Genomic DNA, 16,181 nt, shown 5'->3' with positions numbered 1-16,181 from the left:
ATAGCTCCGAGGTTGGCTGGTCCCTGAATTGGCGTTAGACCGAAGCCAACATGAAGATCCACTAAGAGCAGGTCAGCACAACCAAATGATCCTCCAATGTCCAATCACGATCCAGCGATGATCTCCACTAGCTCTGGTGACTCGAAGCTCCACTCTTGATCCTAGTACCTCCCCTGCCAGGTAAGTATCTTGTAGCTGTTTCTTTGACCAGCAGCCTCAAAAAAACTGACTGCTTGCTAAAATCAAACCAACCCCAGCTGGAAGAACTAGCCACACTCCCCTTTCTTTGTACAAGTGTTTATTTAAAAACTTCGAAAAGTTTCTTTAAATAGATAAGCACAGACATTTTGGAATCTGTGTCTTTATGACCCTTCTGGAAAAAAACCCAAGGACAACATAAGCTTGTTAAAGGAGTAGCATTATTACACTTTTGATTGTGAACATGGCTAGAGAAGCCTCATATTATGGTGCTCAGAGCCAGAGGGCAATTTTTTGAATAGTGTGCCAATAAAGGGCTGCCTCTGTGAGCCTAGACTAGTTGAGTTTTTTGAGGCTGAGGGCCAATAGGAGGTATTCTCAGACTCTGAGATTATACCTCCACCATCCAACAGGAAGTTGTAAGTGCTGGTAGGAAAAACAGAGGGTAGTGTTGAGATGGAGATCCCCTCTGGAGAGTTTATACTTTTTTTTTAAGCTGATGAACCAACGCCATCGGGAGGGTGCCTTCATTCCTTGGCCTCAGCAAAAGGGCTGTATGCCGGCTGTAAGATTCTATATTGGGCCCTTTACTTGAATTAATTAACCATCTGCTGTTTGTGAGCATTGCTTTTACCTGTCCCTTCCCCACTCCTGATCCTGAGTTCATGAAAATTGCTTGAAGGCAGGATGTTAGCATAAAATTGGCCATGAGCAGGGAAGTACGGGTCTCAACTCTGCAACTGAATGAAAATTTGGCCTCTTTGGTTTAATTGTTATACAAAAACTTGAGGTGTTTAAAAACCTCTTGAAACTTGAATAATTTGGGGCACAGTTTGTACCTGGATTGATCATTTTACCCAAAGCAATAACTCCTAGCTATAACTTCAAGTCTTAATTTTTCTGGAGGGAACTAAATTTTCATTTTTAAAAATATTGCAAATGTTTACTTTTTCTTTACCTCCTATTCTAATCATGTTAATTCAAAAATTCTTATTCTCTCTTTTGTGTTTTAGATGGGTCAGCATCAACATCATCATGTGCAAATACAAGGGGATTCAGATAGTGAAAAACTGAAGACTTGTTTTTTCTTGCCTTGGAAGAAGGACAAAACTGAAAGGCTCTTAAACCGTGCAGGGAGTCATGCAATGGAGGGGCATTTGCTGAAGTTCAAGCCTGTTTTACTCTTGCCCTCCTTTCTTAAGAGAAGGACTTGTCATCTTTTAAGTTTTGTTTCTGATGATCATGCTGCTAACAGACTTGGGAATATTCTTTCCAAAGGCTCATTTCTATGGTGTTGTGCCTGGACTGGTTGTATAGTGTAAAAGTTCATATTGAGTGAACTTCAGCATCCTAGCAATGGTTTTTGAATGGAATTTAATCCTTTTTTGCAAGAAGCACAGTTTCCAGCAATCTTCTAACATGCTTGCCATTTTCATGACTTCTAATCATCCAAACACCCTGATTAAAGGTGCTCCCTGTTCTGCCATGTTGGCCAGGGAATTTTTTTTGTCTTTAATTCCTGAGCGTTTGTTCAATTTCTGAGATTTTGTAATTCTGTCTTTACTGTCCACGTCAGCCCCTGTTCTCACCGAATTGTGTGTTTTAAAACTGTTAGAACACTCCTCTGTCAGGATCTTTACTAAATCTACTACATTTGCAACTAAGTGGTTTCACAATAGTGAGAAGTCATGCATATTCAACTATGGATATATGGTGATACAGGGATTTTTTGTTTTTTAAAAAAAATCTTGAGAATTCATTTTTGTTGGTAAAGGATTAACCAAAACGGTATGCACAGCAGTAATCATAATTAGTCTTAAAACCCAAACTACATATGTGAAGCCTCATTTGCGTCATTTTCATTGAATGTATTTTTTATTGAATACAGTATCAGTCAATATTTATGTAACACTCTACTAAATAATGACTAAGCCACCGTACCAATTCTGAAGCATTTTATCAATTTTAGTATTGTGATATATTTTGCTATTGTAGATATTTGACTGCGTGAAGACTGTGCCATTTTTTACCTTATTCCCCTTGCCTATCATTTTGAATCTGGATAATTGAGCAGGAGTGAGTATGTGAAGTATTTTTTCCTCATATAGTTGGTCTGCTGTATTAAATCTGAGCAGTTAATGTGTCATTGCATTTACTATTGTTTTCAATATTACCTGCTGCCTCATTGCGAAGGACATGAATTTTCAGGAAAGGACAAAAGCACAAGAGGGAAGATGTCCTAACAATTTCGCATTTAGTAATATCCTGCTATTACTCTTATTTCATGGGTAACTTTCTAAGTTGGTTTAGTATGACTAAAAATCTCAGCAAAAATGTGAGACAACAAATAATTGTAATTTTGGGTTAAAATTGAGCAACTCTTGCCTGTTTGGCTATAGCAGTTATTTCAATTGTGCAATAAAACCCAAAATTGGTTTTGGTTATTAGATAACTTTTTTTTTGCTCATTTGTGTAAGTATTTTAGTAGTAGCTTACCTTTGTAGCCTTTAATTGCAACCTGTTTGTATAACATAAATAATGCAGTAGATTTTTACCTGTGAGTGACATGTTAATGGTAAGGCATAACCATGAAAATCAGAGTTAACCCATGGTCCCCGTAGATGTAGACATCTATTTAAACTAATATCCAAGTGTTGCAAAGTGTAATTTCTCATTCTACAAAGCAATGGAGTATGACTCCTCAGCAGGCAGTCTAAAATGCTTCTAAAAAGCCACTTCCATGTTAGAAGACATGTTTAACATTCTAGATGAATTGTCTGTTAATTTGAAACATAATGATCTGTTTCCCAGATCCCAACACCCTTTGTGACCACAATAAAAAATTGGGGTTCATTGACAAAAAATTTGAACAGGACTCTATGCATTTGGTCAAACTGATCTTGTGGCCCTAACAAACCAGTGAATGTTATTCCAGTTCCAAATTCTTCTTAATAATGCTTCCAGCTATTTTTGCTTAATTTTGAGAGATGTTTACAGATACATATTTTAATTCCAATCCTTTCCCCATCCTTTACTATTTGTAAGGATTTCCCATGCTTTACTATGATGCAGGAAATTGATTAGACAGTTCCCTTTAGTCTAATGCACTATGTGCCAACAGAGCTGAGATCCTGAATGGCACACATTATTGTTTTCAGAGGGTTTTTGAGCAAACTGGCAATTGTGGTGGAACAGTATTGCACTTCTGACTGGTCCTTCAAGGCCACTTTGAATTTACTATAGAGCTTATAGCACCAAAAATGGCCATTCAGCCTGATTGGTTGGCCATTGTTCATGCTCCACATGACTATCTTGCTACCCCACTTCATCAAAATAGCTTCTAATCCTTTCTATCTCATGTACTTAACTAACTTCCTCTTGGATACATCTGGTCTACTCCCTTTAATTATTCCCATATAGAACATGTGTCATATTCTCACTTCTGTCTCAGTAAAGATGTTTTGCTGCCTCTTATTGATTGGATTTATTAGTGCCTATCATCTATTTATGCCCATACGTTTTGGACTCATCCAGCTGGGGTAGTGAGGGACATGAGTTTTCAATCCTGTGATGGAGCTGGTAATTAGCTTATATGTCAAAAAACATAGTTTAAAAAGGCATTAGGGACTTAATTGCAGTTATTTTATGTTTTTCCCCAGCACAGTGATGGAGAGTCTAAACAATCTAAGTATCCATTCAGCAGCATCTAATTTCACATCATGCGCACCATCAATTTAAAATATTTAATTACATTTTCTCCCAGTGATTATGGCCATCTGTGCTAATACTGCTGTGTAAACTGAAGATTTTTTTTTCTTAAATGCTTTCCTTTTACTATTTTGGGTAAACTTTTTAAAGGAAATTCTTTTCATGTACAATTATACATTCCAGATATAAATTTAGTGCTTCATGTAAAATTGGGAAATAATGAGGACACCAATTGACTTTCTGTCTTATCGCGATGATATTCAAACGAAAATAATTAATCTTAATTTTATAATGCTGATGCCAGTTTCTAATATTTATGACATTTGGTTAAGGGAAGGGGTATGATTTCCACAGTTATGTTCTTTGTACTGAAATTATAAATGGGTATTTAAAGAGTGCATCTGTGATTTGACCACTCTAAGTCAAAATCGACAGACTAATTTCAATCATGAAATCTTCTGCTTGTTTCAGATATAATAGAAAAGCTGTTAAGATTCATAATTTGTGCATAGCAAAGTTATTTTTTCAGACTGTATAATTAAGAGTTGAGATAATTTGACTTACTCGCACAGCATTAAAATATGTTAAGGACAGCGGATAGATGGGATGATTCATAGCCGAACAAAGCTTTCAGGTTGGTTTGCATATCTATCAAAGTAAGGTCTAAATCAAAAAGCATTAGTTTCTTATAACCTATGCAGCTTCAGCTTGCATTTCAACATAGCCCCCTCAGGGAAGACTCAAGGCTGCAGACAAAATCTATTTAATATGCTAAAGGCTTCTCTGTATTTAATTGCTGGAACAGTTTTGTCATCCTTTCATCCCTGCAGGCATTTTTCATCAGGCAGATGCCCAGAAAGTGGCATGAAAAGGTTGTAACCTCTTAGGAGACAAAGACACAATGGCAGGTTTTGCTGAAAAGTGTCGCTTTAAAAAAAAGTTCTAAATGCTATTATTATCTTAAAAGTATAATAATAAAAGTTTTTATCTTAAATATGTCAACAAAAGATCTTTTGCTTATGATGAAATTTCATGACTGTAAGTTCAATAAATTCATATAGTTGTCAATTGGAGCTCTGGTGATCCAGCATGTGCAGCAAAGAATAGTTTCAAATCTTTCAACTAAACACAATAGAAGGCATTAAACAAAGTTTGAAGATGGCAGAAGATGATTGATAATAGGCTTCCTTTGTACATCCCTCAGTGATTACTACGAGTGACACTGATAGTTTTTTATTGCCAAGTTACCTACCCCATTTACAAAAGGCACAATACTGAGACCTTGTATTGAAATTGAAAGTGGGAAATTTGTGAGAGGAAGGGGTTACAAATGAAGATAGTGCACAAAAAATGAGATATATGGATAGAAATATATATTCTGACCTTGTCTACAGCTTGAATTAACAATGCACTTTTAATGTTTAAAGTTCCAAATTTATATTCTAAATTTTCTTTTCAAAAGTGAATGTGTTCCCTTTTCAATGTGAGTTATTCTGTTGCAGGTACATGTATAGTGCAAGGAAACCCACAGTGACTTAGGTGGAACAATCTATTGACTCTATTTTGAACAATTTAAATTTCAAGATTCCCAATGTTAAAATTGTAAAACTGTTTATATATTCATAAACACAGGTAGGCAAATTAAAGCTAGCGCATCATACGTGTCCTGTTGTATGTTACAACTGGCATCGCAAGTCTCAATGCTTCCCACATACTGTGTATTTGTCCAGGAAAGGCATTTAGTATTAAAACCCTAATCCAATTCAGAAAGAAGATAATTCTGGGAAATGCCTTTCTGATCCTAAAGACAATGAAAACAAGTTCCATGGGGTGACAATGTTTGCAAAGTAATTCGACATATACTAAACAAGCCAAGAACGTACCCTACATAATTGTCGTCCTCTTCAAAAAGAAACACACCCTAAAATCTAAAGTATGCAGATTAGTTCACATTTAGGGTGTGTAGTTCCTTTTTAAATAAGGCAGTTTTCTGAACTTCTACAAGGGACACTTCATTCTGAAAAGGTGAAATGCAGTATTTTCAATATAATATGCATATCTGTAAACCCTGTTAGAAAACTTGACTGATCTTCACCTGAACTGCTTTATAGGTGTTGAATTTTAAAGTGATTTTATTTTCAGCTTTCTGGAGAAAGATGACTGTGTAATTCACCTGATATTCTACATTCCCTATCAGAATAGTGTCTGTAGATAGTTGGGCTATATTGTTTAATATGGAAGATCCAGAATGGAACTCATGGTTCTCCATGTATAACTTACTCCAAGTGAAAAGCTTTAACCCATTGGTATTTGATTGATGCATAGCACCATTGGTTCCTGAAACATCTGATCATATTTTTATTCTGGATTTCTGCACCTAGACAAAATAGATTGCCCTCCTGTAACAGTGTTAGTGTCTTGATTGTTGCAAGCCAGAAAGCAGTCTCCAGCTCTCAACTACGTTTTCATTTGGGAGAAAAGAACTCTTGCAGTGCCTCTACAGAGAACTAGGATTGGGCTTATTCCTTTTCCCAATTGATACTAAACCTTGAGATCATTGCAAAGATATATAGGTTTTAGCTCTCCAAACAAGGCTTCTCTAAGGGCTTACTGTATAAGTATGTATCAATCGGTACAGAGCTAAAAGTACCAGGTTCAATTTCTGACCTGTGTTCAATTTACTGTTCAAAGTTTGGGAGTGGTTGGAGACCTAAAATACTAAGACCTGAAGAAAGATTAGTAGGGATTTCACTATTTTTTGTTTTGTAGCTTCATTGTTAAAAATGGACATTGGATGAAGGCACAGTGGGACTTGATGTTGTGCATTTCGGATCTAAATACCCAGCTGATATTCTAGATATAGACTATCACACGAAGAGTGGTCACTTGATGAGCATCTGAGGGCCACTAATAACTAAAATCCTTTACCCAAGTGAGGAATCAACTTCAGGATGGGAGACAGGAGGAGGATGTGGTGGCAAAGTTCTCTGTGGAAGGAGGGAAACACTATTCCTTTGAAAAGGTCTAGGTAAAGAGAATTAAGCCTCAAATTATTTTAATGAGTTTCTTGCAGTATGGAAATGATGAGGCCAATTGAAATTTCATCACAGGCAGAAGTTACATTTTGCTTACCTTTTTGTAATAAATGTTTATGGACAGAATACACTGAAATTGCTTGCTTATGTTCTTTTTGAAAATATATTTTATTGTGTAGATTATATGATTGTATTTTAATTTTGAATGCAAACTTTCTAAACTGGATATGTTCTTCAATAAGGCACTTTATAAGTAAATTGGTACCATTTTTGTGTTTCAGTTTATAGAGCCCATAAACACTTCTTCCTTCCACAGATTTCCAAGATTATTAGACTGTAAGAGATCATTAAAGCTCCTAGGAGATTGCAGCATCAAGACTAAGGGAATATCATTTTTTTCTCACGTTGCATATTGCAATGAGATGATATTCGTTATGGATAGCATAATTATGCTATCATTTAAAACTAAAACTTAGACCTCTGCAGCAGATCTTGGTTTCCGAAAGTGCTCAAGCCTGTAGAACAACATCCAAACAGTTCCTATCGAAATCTTGTTTGAGTACTGTAGTAGGATTACTTAGTGTATCTTCAAATAATGATGCTGCTGTGTTAATGTGGTCCTGTTAATGTATTTTCAAATATGCTTGGAGAAAATAATTGCAGGTTTAAAAAAAAAAGTGAGTTTAGTTGGTTTCAAAATGCAACCTGTAGAAAACAACAAAAGGTCGTTCACTTTGAATAAAAAATAATTGAAATTAAGGTGATATGTTGCATAAGAGAAATAATTAATGTTTGCACTAAAATAAAGTCATACTATATGGTAAAGTCACTTATTTTATTAAAGGAAGATTGATTATTAATTTGGTATTGGGTGTCTGAAATGTGATCTGCAGTACCTTGGGTGTGTACCGCTCTTTCAATAAAAATATCCAGTTTGCTGCAAATTTTCCAGGATTTATTTTCATAACCTTAAATAATGAAAATAATGGTGTTTATTTTTATTGTCTCAATTATTTTGTGAGACAATAAAAGTTTCAGTCAATTTTGTTTATATGAAATTGTAGCCTTGGTGTGGTTGTGTTTTTTTAATTTACTCTTGGTTAAGTGGCTTTTTTTTTTGCATTTATGATACCTAACTGCACTCCAGTTTGATCAGGGGCCCTCACGATTCAGTTCATTAATTCTGTCGTAATTCACACTCTTGTATTACAGCTTAAGACCTATCCTATATCATAAAATTTATCAAGCTATTGTTTTCTGCAGAACACCCAACAGGATGACTTTTCATTTACTCCGTGCCTATTAATTAGCCAAAAGATACATTAACCACTGCATTAGATGAAATATTACTTAGCTGGCTGAAATCTTATGACTAAACAGTATTGTAAATTTAAATTAAAATAAATACCTTTTGCAAATCAGAATTATTAATTATAGCAGGGATGAAATATCCTCCCACTTTAAATGTGAGTAACCTACCTAGCCAGTTGAATACTGGTTGATAGCCAACAGCAACAACTTGCAATTATGTAATTTCATTAATGTAATATAACATCTGAAGATGCTTCACAGGAGCATTATAAGCACATAAGAAATAGGAACTGGATTAGGCCATTCAGATCTTTGAGTCTGCTCCATCATTCAATGAGGTCATGGCTGATTTATTTCAATATCTATTTGATTAAGTATCTCTATATTCCTTGATGTTTTTGAAATGTAGAAGTATATTAGTGTCAATTTTGAATATGCTTAATGACTCCAAAGGTTCACCACTATCTGAATGAACAAGTGTTCATCCCTTTACTCAGTCCTAAGAGTCCTAACCCTTATTCTGAGACCATGTCCTCTGGTTATGGTATGATTAGAAGAATGAGAGGTAATTTCATTTCAATTCTAAAATAAGAATGTAGGCCCAGTCCATTTAATTTTCTTCATGGACAGTTCTTCTGACCCAGGAATCAGTTTGGAATCTTAGTTACCTTCACTCTATATGGCAAAAATTACACATGATATTTCATTTCCTATCTCACCAAGGATCTAGTAATTGTAGTAAGACATCTTTGGTCCTGTACTGAAATATTAAAAAGCAACACATGACTCAGGTACCAAACTGCTTGGTGTGCCTGTATATTAACATGTGAAACATGAAACACAAATTCCCTTTGAAGTTCAACACTTCCCATCTCTCACCATTTAAGAAATTTTCCATATTCCTGTTTTCCTCCAAAGTGGATAACCTCACATTTCTCAACATTGTATTCCATTTGCCAACATTTTCACACACTCACTTAACTTTTCCAAATTCCCTTAAAATGCATTTGTATCCCCACAACTCACATGCCCACCTTGCCTTGTTTTTGGAAATTTGTTTAATCCCCATCTGCCAATGATTGATATGGACTGTACATAGCTGGGACCCAACCACTGATGCTTTGGTATCCCGTCAGTCACAGCTGTCAACCTGAAAATTACCCATTTGTTCTTTCTGTCATTTAAACTATTCTCAATTCATGTTATTATAGTTGCTTCAAATCTTTTGTGGTCTAATTTTGTTGCCAGCCTTGGGTAGGATCTTACCAAAAGCCTCCAGAAAAACTTAAGTTTACTACACCCACCAGTATCCCCACCCTTTTATCTATTTGGTTGTTTTCCAGCAACACATTTCCAGCTCTGATCTCCAGCATCTGCAGACCTCACTTTCTCCTCAATGGTTACATCCATAGAAAATCTCCAGGTTAGTCAAGCTTTTCATAATAATGACTGTTAGAAACCAGGACTACTACTTTCTCATTTTTGATTTGGAACGGAGTTGAAGTTAAGAATTGAAATTTAAACAGCAGCTTGGTTTTTTTTAAAAAAAGAACAAAAGACTGATGTTGGCTGCTGAAAAGAGGCCTGGGAAAATGCTACAGGTTAATTATTGCTGTAAGAACACTCTCTAAATGATTTGACACATGTTGTTATGCACAGAGACTGGCAGCTGATTGGATGTTGAATTGGTCAATCAAGGGAGGATCAGTGCTTTAAAGCTATTAACAGAGAATGAGGAAAAGGATGTTTAAAAAGTGAACTGGGTTTTAGCAGGAGACAGATTTGCTTTAAATGCTGCCAGAGTGGGAAATATTTTTGGTTTCTCTCTTTCTTTCTTCCTTTCTTTTTTCTCCCATGACTATTTGTTAAAAGTTCTGAGAAAAAAGCTCGTGTGTAAGTCAAAACTCTCCAGAGATCTGTGGAAGCTGTTTGCATTAACTTCAGAAATAAAGCAAGGCAGAGGGGTGTTGGGAGTTGTTGTACTTAAAGAAGATTGAGCTGAGAACATAGGTGATATTGAGATTGCTGTGTTGTTCATCTGTGTTCTGCTAATGTTACATTATTAATAAATTAATTTTTGTTGAAGTCATAAATGTGGATTTTGTTATTTGTAATGTCTGGTTAGGAACAATTGTGCAATCTTGAGTTCATTGAATGTTTTGATTTCACTATGTTTTGAATTCAGTGATAGTGAGCCTGGTCTAATTTGGCATGTGGTCACTGTGTCATAACATAAGTCATTTTAAAAATACTTGCAATATTATTTGCATAAGCTATTAGGGCTGATGGCCTAAAAGTTGACCAAAGATGTAAGTTTTAAGGAGTATCTTAATGATGAAACAAAGATGGAAAGCATTGAGGAACAAAATTCCAGAACTTAGAGGCATGGCAGTTGAAGGAATGGTCACCGTTGATGGCCTTATTGAAATTGCAGATGTTTCTGAAGATTGTGGGACTGGAGATTGAGTAAGAGAATGAGTCCATGGGGAGACTTAAAATTCTCGATCTTAATTTTAAAATTGAGACATTGTTTAAGAAGAATCTAACCTCAGCACAGATGAGTGGAATTTGGTGCAAATTAGGGCGTGTCCTGTGAAGTTCTGGATAAGTTCAACTTTCTGGGAGACAGAACATGGAAGGTTCAGCCAGGACAGCTTTTTGCCGTCAGGTCTAGAGATAACAAGATTGTGGCTGAGGCTTCTAATAGCTGGTAAGCTGAGGCAGGGTTGGATTTAGCTGATGCCATTGGAGGTTAATATAGTCTTAGTGATGACTTGACCAGGTGGCTGGATACTAACCTTCATGTCAAATATGAGACCGGTTCCCAATATTCTAGCTCAGTTACAGTAGGGGATGGTACTGGTGGCTGAAGAATATACATATATGGTTCCGGTCTTACCAACACGTAGTTGCTGCTCACTCAGTATGTCTGTGGATTCAGACATGATGTGAGTTATAGGTGCATTTGCTGGTCATTCATCGTGCAGTGAATGCATTTTATGAATTCCTTTTCACTCTATCTTGTAATTGCCATTCTAAATTTGCCACACCAGTTTCTTATGTCACTTTCAGTTAATGAATTATTTTTCTATTGCTTTTTATTCCTCTTCCAATTAATGTTTTATTCTCTTCAGTCTCCCCAATTTCCATCACCCCATTCCCATTCATCTTTCTGTTCTTTGCATCCCCTTTCACATTATCCCATTTTAATTTGTTTTAAACTTCCTGTTACTTGACCATTTTCCTGCATTTGCACACTAAAGTCTGTCTGACATCACATGTTGTCGGTGCACTTTATAATAACAAAGTGGTTTATGCGGTTGAGATCATTAAAGTCATGTTTGAAGCCATGCTAAATGCATTACTTTGAAGCTGCATTTGAATTTGACTTAGTGTGGGAAAGATTTTAATGGCATATTGAAATCTTAACAGATGAATGTTCTTTCATGTATCTGAATGTTATTAGTGATAAATAGGCAGACATCTTTAAAATGAAAGGTGATCTGCAAGGGCAGTAGAATGCATTGTATGTGTTTCCTTCCTCATCAGTAGCACAGGAATAATATAGGTACTTTCAGTTATAACTCTCCACATCCTATTGAAATCTGGCTTTGAATGAAGTCAGGCATTTCCATTAGCACAATACAAAGTGCCCTGTTCCATTTCTCCAACTTTGTCTGCTCTTATTAACCTGTGTTTTTATTTTCATTTAAGTGCTGAGACTAAATATCTGTTTTTATGGACTATGTGAAAAACTAGATGGTATCAAACAGTTATGATACTTTCAGGATTAAACAGAATTTTTCTTTCCCTTACGAAGAGTGAGGTGAACCCAATTGGTTTCTTGAAAATGAGATCAACATTTCAATGTTTACTGTGATCCATGTGCTGATTACAGAAAGTTAAAAGACTTTGAAAAAAATAGCCAAGTAAAGCTTTTAGGAGACAAGAAATTAGCTTACTGCCTTTAATTACAGTAAAACCTAAACTCTGCAAGAGACTATGGTACCCTTTGCTGATGGGTTTTTGAGGTTCATTAGCAAAGTTAAAGCACCAGGTATATGAAGTAATTTACTGGAAAGGATTAAAATGGCCTGACAGGCAGTAAACGGACAGTAGGACTAACTAGGTCACTCGCAAGTTGACAGGTTGTGACTAGTGGGCTACTGCAAAGCTCCATAGTTGGGCCCCAGCTATTCACAATAAATCTCAATGATTTGGAGGTGGGGACCAAATGTAATATTCCTAAATTTGTGGACGATACAACAGTAAGCAGGAATGTGGTGTTAGGAAGATGTACAGTAGCTTCAGGAGGGCTTAGACAGGCTTAGTGAATGGGTAAGAACAAAGTAGCTGGGATATAATAAGTGGAAAAGTGTGAGGTTATCCACTTTGGCTCAGGCAAAATAGATGTGCAGAGTAATTCTTAATTGGTATGAAATTAGGAAGTGTGGATGTACAAAGGAATCTAAATGTCCTTGCCAATAAGTCAAGCAACGCTAATGGGATGTTAGCATTTTTGCAAGAGAATTTGTGTACATACATAGTGAAGTTATGCTTTAATTGTATAGGAGCTCAATTAGACTGCACCTGGAATACTGTATCTAATATGGGTCACCTTATATCCAGAAAGATATTATCACCATAGAGGGAATATAACGACCTTCACTAGCCTTGTGCTTGGGATGGCAGGAGTGCCAATGAAAAGAGATTGAGCAATCTGGACATGTACTTTGATGTGTTTTGATGAATGAGAGAAGACATAACTGAAACCTATAAAAGATTTCAAAGGATAGACACGGATGGTAGATGGCAGATATTTCCCCTGGTTGAAGAGTCTTATCCAGGTGACACACATTTATTTTCTTTAAAAAAGGGTGTCATTTAGGATTGAGATGAGATTTATTGTTTCTCAGAGGGTGGTGAATCTTTGGAATTCTCTACCCCAGAGGGCTGTTGAAGTTTAATGATTGGGTTTATATAAAAGAAGTTGATGTATTTGTTAATTATCAATTGTTATGACACAAGGGTAAACCCCCTGCTTAATTTAAACCAGCAACACAGAAAAGATTTATCCTGTGCATTAATCTAAAAGTTTTGAGTGGGCCAAGAAATATTTAAAGTAAAAATTAACAACTTTATTTCTTAGAATAATTAACAACTATTTACGACTCCTTCCTCTAACCTATCTTTTACCTGCCCTTCTATAATACTGGTTCGATAAAACTCCAAATTAAGATTTACAGAAATATCCAAATTTTAAAACCAGCCAGCGGTCGAATCTGTTTATCTTCATCAGTCGATTTTCTCCCAGGTCAGTGTTAAGGTTTTTCTCTGTGCAAGCTCCTTTTCTAGACAGGTACCTCTCAGAGAGTTCTGACTAGCAGTCTACAGCTTTTGGTCTGGTGGTAGTTCTCCTTCCAACTGTTCAATTTTCCCCAGTCTTATACCCCAAAGCATCGAATTGTGTCATTGGCTTTTAAGAATGTAAATATATTCAATTCAAACTTGATTGGAAATTGGTATTTTCCAGGGTATAATTTAAATTGATTGGCTTAATTCAAATCTGTTTTGTCATTTCCAGGCAACTAGCTACCCCAGTGGCTCGAGCACATTGCTACATTGTGTTTTGTTGAGAACACTTAGTGTTGTCACTGTTAACTTTTGCTCTCTCAAAGGTACAGTACACCCACATCTTCATAACACCTCTCCCTTAAAAAGTGAACCATTATAATGAAATGGCTTCATTTTTAACTCTACTTTTTAAATACATTACCATAACATATGGATAACTTTAATACAAGTTCACCTTAACTTCTTCCCATTTACCTGTATATATGCATAACGTTAAATAAAGACAAATCTCATCTAAACTGTTAAATTCGCTGAAATTACATACTTTCGAACTGCAACATGTATGATTTTAAATTAAAAGTCTGTAACGTAAGACTCCAATGAAATAGTCTCATATTCTTATCTTTAAAGTGTTCTAAGAATGTAAGCGGATTGTTATCCGTATACACCACCAACTGTGACGCATTGTTCGTGACATATGCATTAAAATGCTGTAAGGTCAGTACCAAACTCAATAGTTCTTTTTCGATCTGGAGTATTTCCTTTGGTTGGTGTTGATATTCTTCGAAAAGTAACCAACTGGCAGTTCACTCCCTTCCTCATATTCGTGTAGGAGTACAGCTTCAACCCCAATGTTACTAGCATCAATGGTGACTTTTAAAAGGCTTTGGAAAGTAGCTAAAACTGGTTTGGTGATTAGCATGGCTTTCAAATGGTCGAATGCCTCCTGGCGTAGTTCTGTCCACCATAACTTTGTGTTCTTCTTCAGCAAATCGGTTAACGGTGCCATTACATTGCTGAAGTTTGAAACAAACTTCTGATAGAATCTGATGAGTTCTAAGAATTGAAGCACCTCTTCCTTCAAGGTTGGTCGTTTCCTCAATGGCCTTCGACTATGCGTTCTGTGGGGTCAACCTTCCGTGACCGATATGTCCCAAGAACATCACTTCTGCTTTTGCGAATTCTGTTTTATTTAAGTTTATCAACAGTTTTGCTTCTCGTCATTCAAAGAGCTCTGCCAACTGTACCATGTGATCTTTCTATTGTCCAAATAGAATGCACAGTTTGTTAACCCAGCCACAACTCTGCTCATGAGTGTTTGGAATGAGGCAGGTGCTTTCTTCATTCCAAAGGGCATCACTTTAAACTGATATATAGCCCATTGGGGTTACAAACGCGGAAACTTCTTTCACCGTCTCTGATAAAGGTATCTGCCAGTAACCACACATTAAGTCCAACTTGGTGATGTAACTGGCTTGTCCGACCTTCTCGATACAGTCCTCCAGTCTAGGAATTGGATGAGAGTCTGATTTTGTAATGGCATTGACCATTCGATAATCCATGCTGAATCGTTGAATTCCATTCGGTTTGGGAACGAAAACGATTGGCAAACTGCATTCACTCTGGCTTGGTTCAATATATCCTCATTGAGCATGACCTCCGACTCCATCTGGACCTGTCTGGCTTTAAAAGGATTAAGCCAGTAGGGGTGTTGTTTTGTCGGAGCAGTATTCCCTTATGTCTACTTCATGTACAATAGCATTGGTCCTCCCCATCTGATTCTTACATATGTTCTTGTACTGCAGTAGCAAATCTTTCAACTGCATTCTATGCTCCTGAGACAGGTAGATAGCTTACTAAACTATCCCACTCCTCAGGGTTTCATTTTTTAATCTATTTTGAGGCACCTCAAGGTTCACATCATCTGGATTTGATTCCTCCGTCTGCGGGGCATTAACTAACACCTGTTTCTCCAGTTCTTTCTCTCTAGTATAATACGGTTTCAACATGTTCACATGATATACGCAATGCATTTTTTCCTATCTGGCATCTTGACTAAATAGTTCACTTAGGAGAAAGTGAGGACTGCAGATGCTGGAGATCAGAGCTTAAAAATGTGTTGCTGGAAAAGCGCAGCATCACCCTCACCTTAACTTCCTTCCACTTATCGTATTCCCAGTGCCCCTCCCCCAAGTCCCTCCTCCCTACCTTTTATCTTAGCCTGCTTGGCACACCCTCCTCATTCCTGAAGAATGGCTTATGCCCGAAACGTCGATTCTCCTGTTCCTTTGATGCTGCCTGACCTGCTGCGCTTTTCCAGCAACACAGTTTTAAGCTCTAAATAGTTCACTTGACAACTTGTTCTCAATTTGATAGAGACCACTAGATCTGGCTTTGAAGGGATCTCCTATCACTGGTAACAGTACTAACACATCATCCCCTTCGGAAAACGTTAGAGTCTCTGAGTTTTTAATCTGCCACCTGCTTCATTCTATACTGTGTCCTCTTTAGGTGCTGTTTAGCTAACTCACCTGCTCAGTTTAGTCTCTCCCTCACCTCCAATACATAATCTAA

General features: G+C 36.6%; 1 protein-coding gene across 1 annotated transcript in view; it reads left to right on the top strand.

Moving 5' to 3' along the window:
* The window catches only part of cacul1 (CDK2 associated cullin domain 1), a 110,950-nt gene extending 107,696 nt beyond the window's left edge, over positions 1-3,254 (top strand). The window contains exon 9 of the mRNA XM_043712850.1: positions 1,212-3,254. Coding sequence (XP_043568785.1) covers positions 1,212-1,261 — 50 coding nt within the window. The 3' untranslated portion in view covers positions 1,262-3,254. The remainder of the gene's footprint in view (positions 1-1,211) is intronic.
* Positions 3,255-16,181: the final 12,927 nt, after the last annotated feature.

The sequence above is a fragment of the Chiloscyllium plagiosum genome, chromosome 22, assembly GCF_004010195.1.
Source record: "Chiloscyllium plagiosum isolate BGI_BamShark_2017 chromosome 22, ASM401019v2, whole genome shotgun sequence".
In the NCBI taxonomy this organism is placed as follows: domain Eukaryota; kingdom Metazoa; phylum Chordata; class Chondrichthyes; order Orectolobiformes; family Hemiscylliidae; genus Chiloscyllium; species Chiloscyllium plagiosum.
This window is presented reverse-complemented; position numbering and strand designations above follow the sequence as displayed.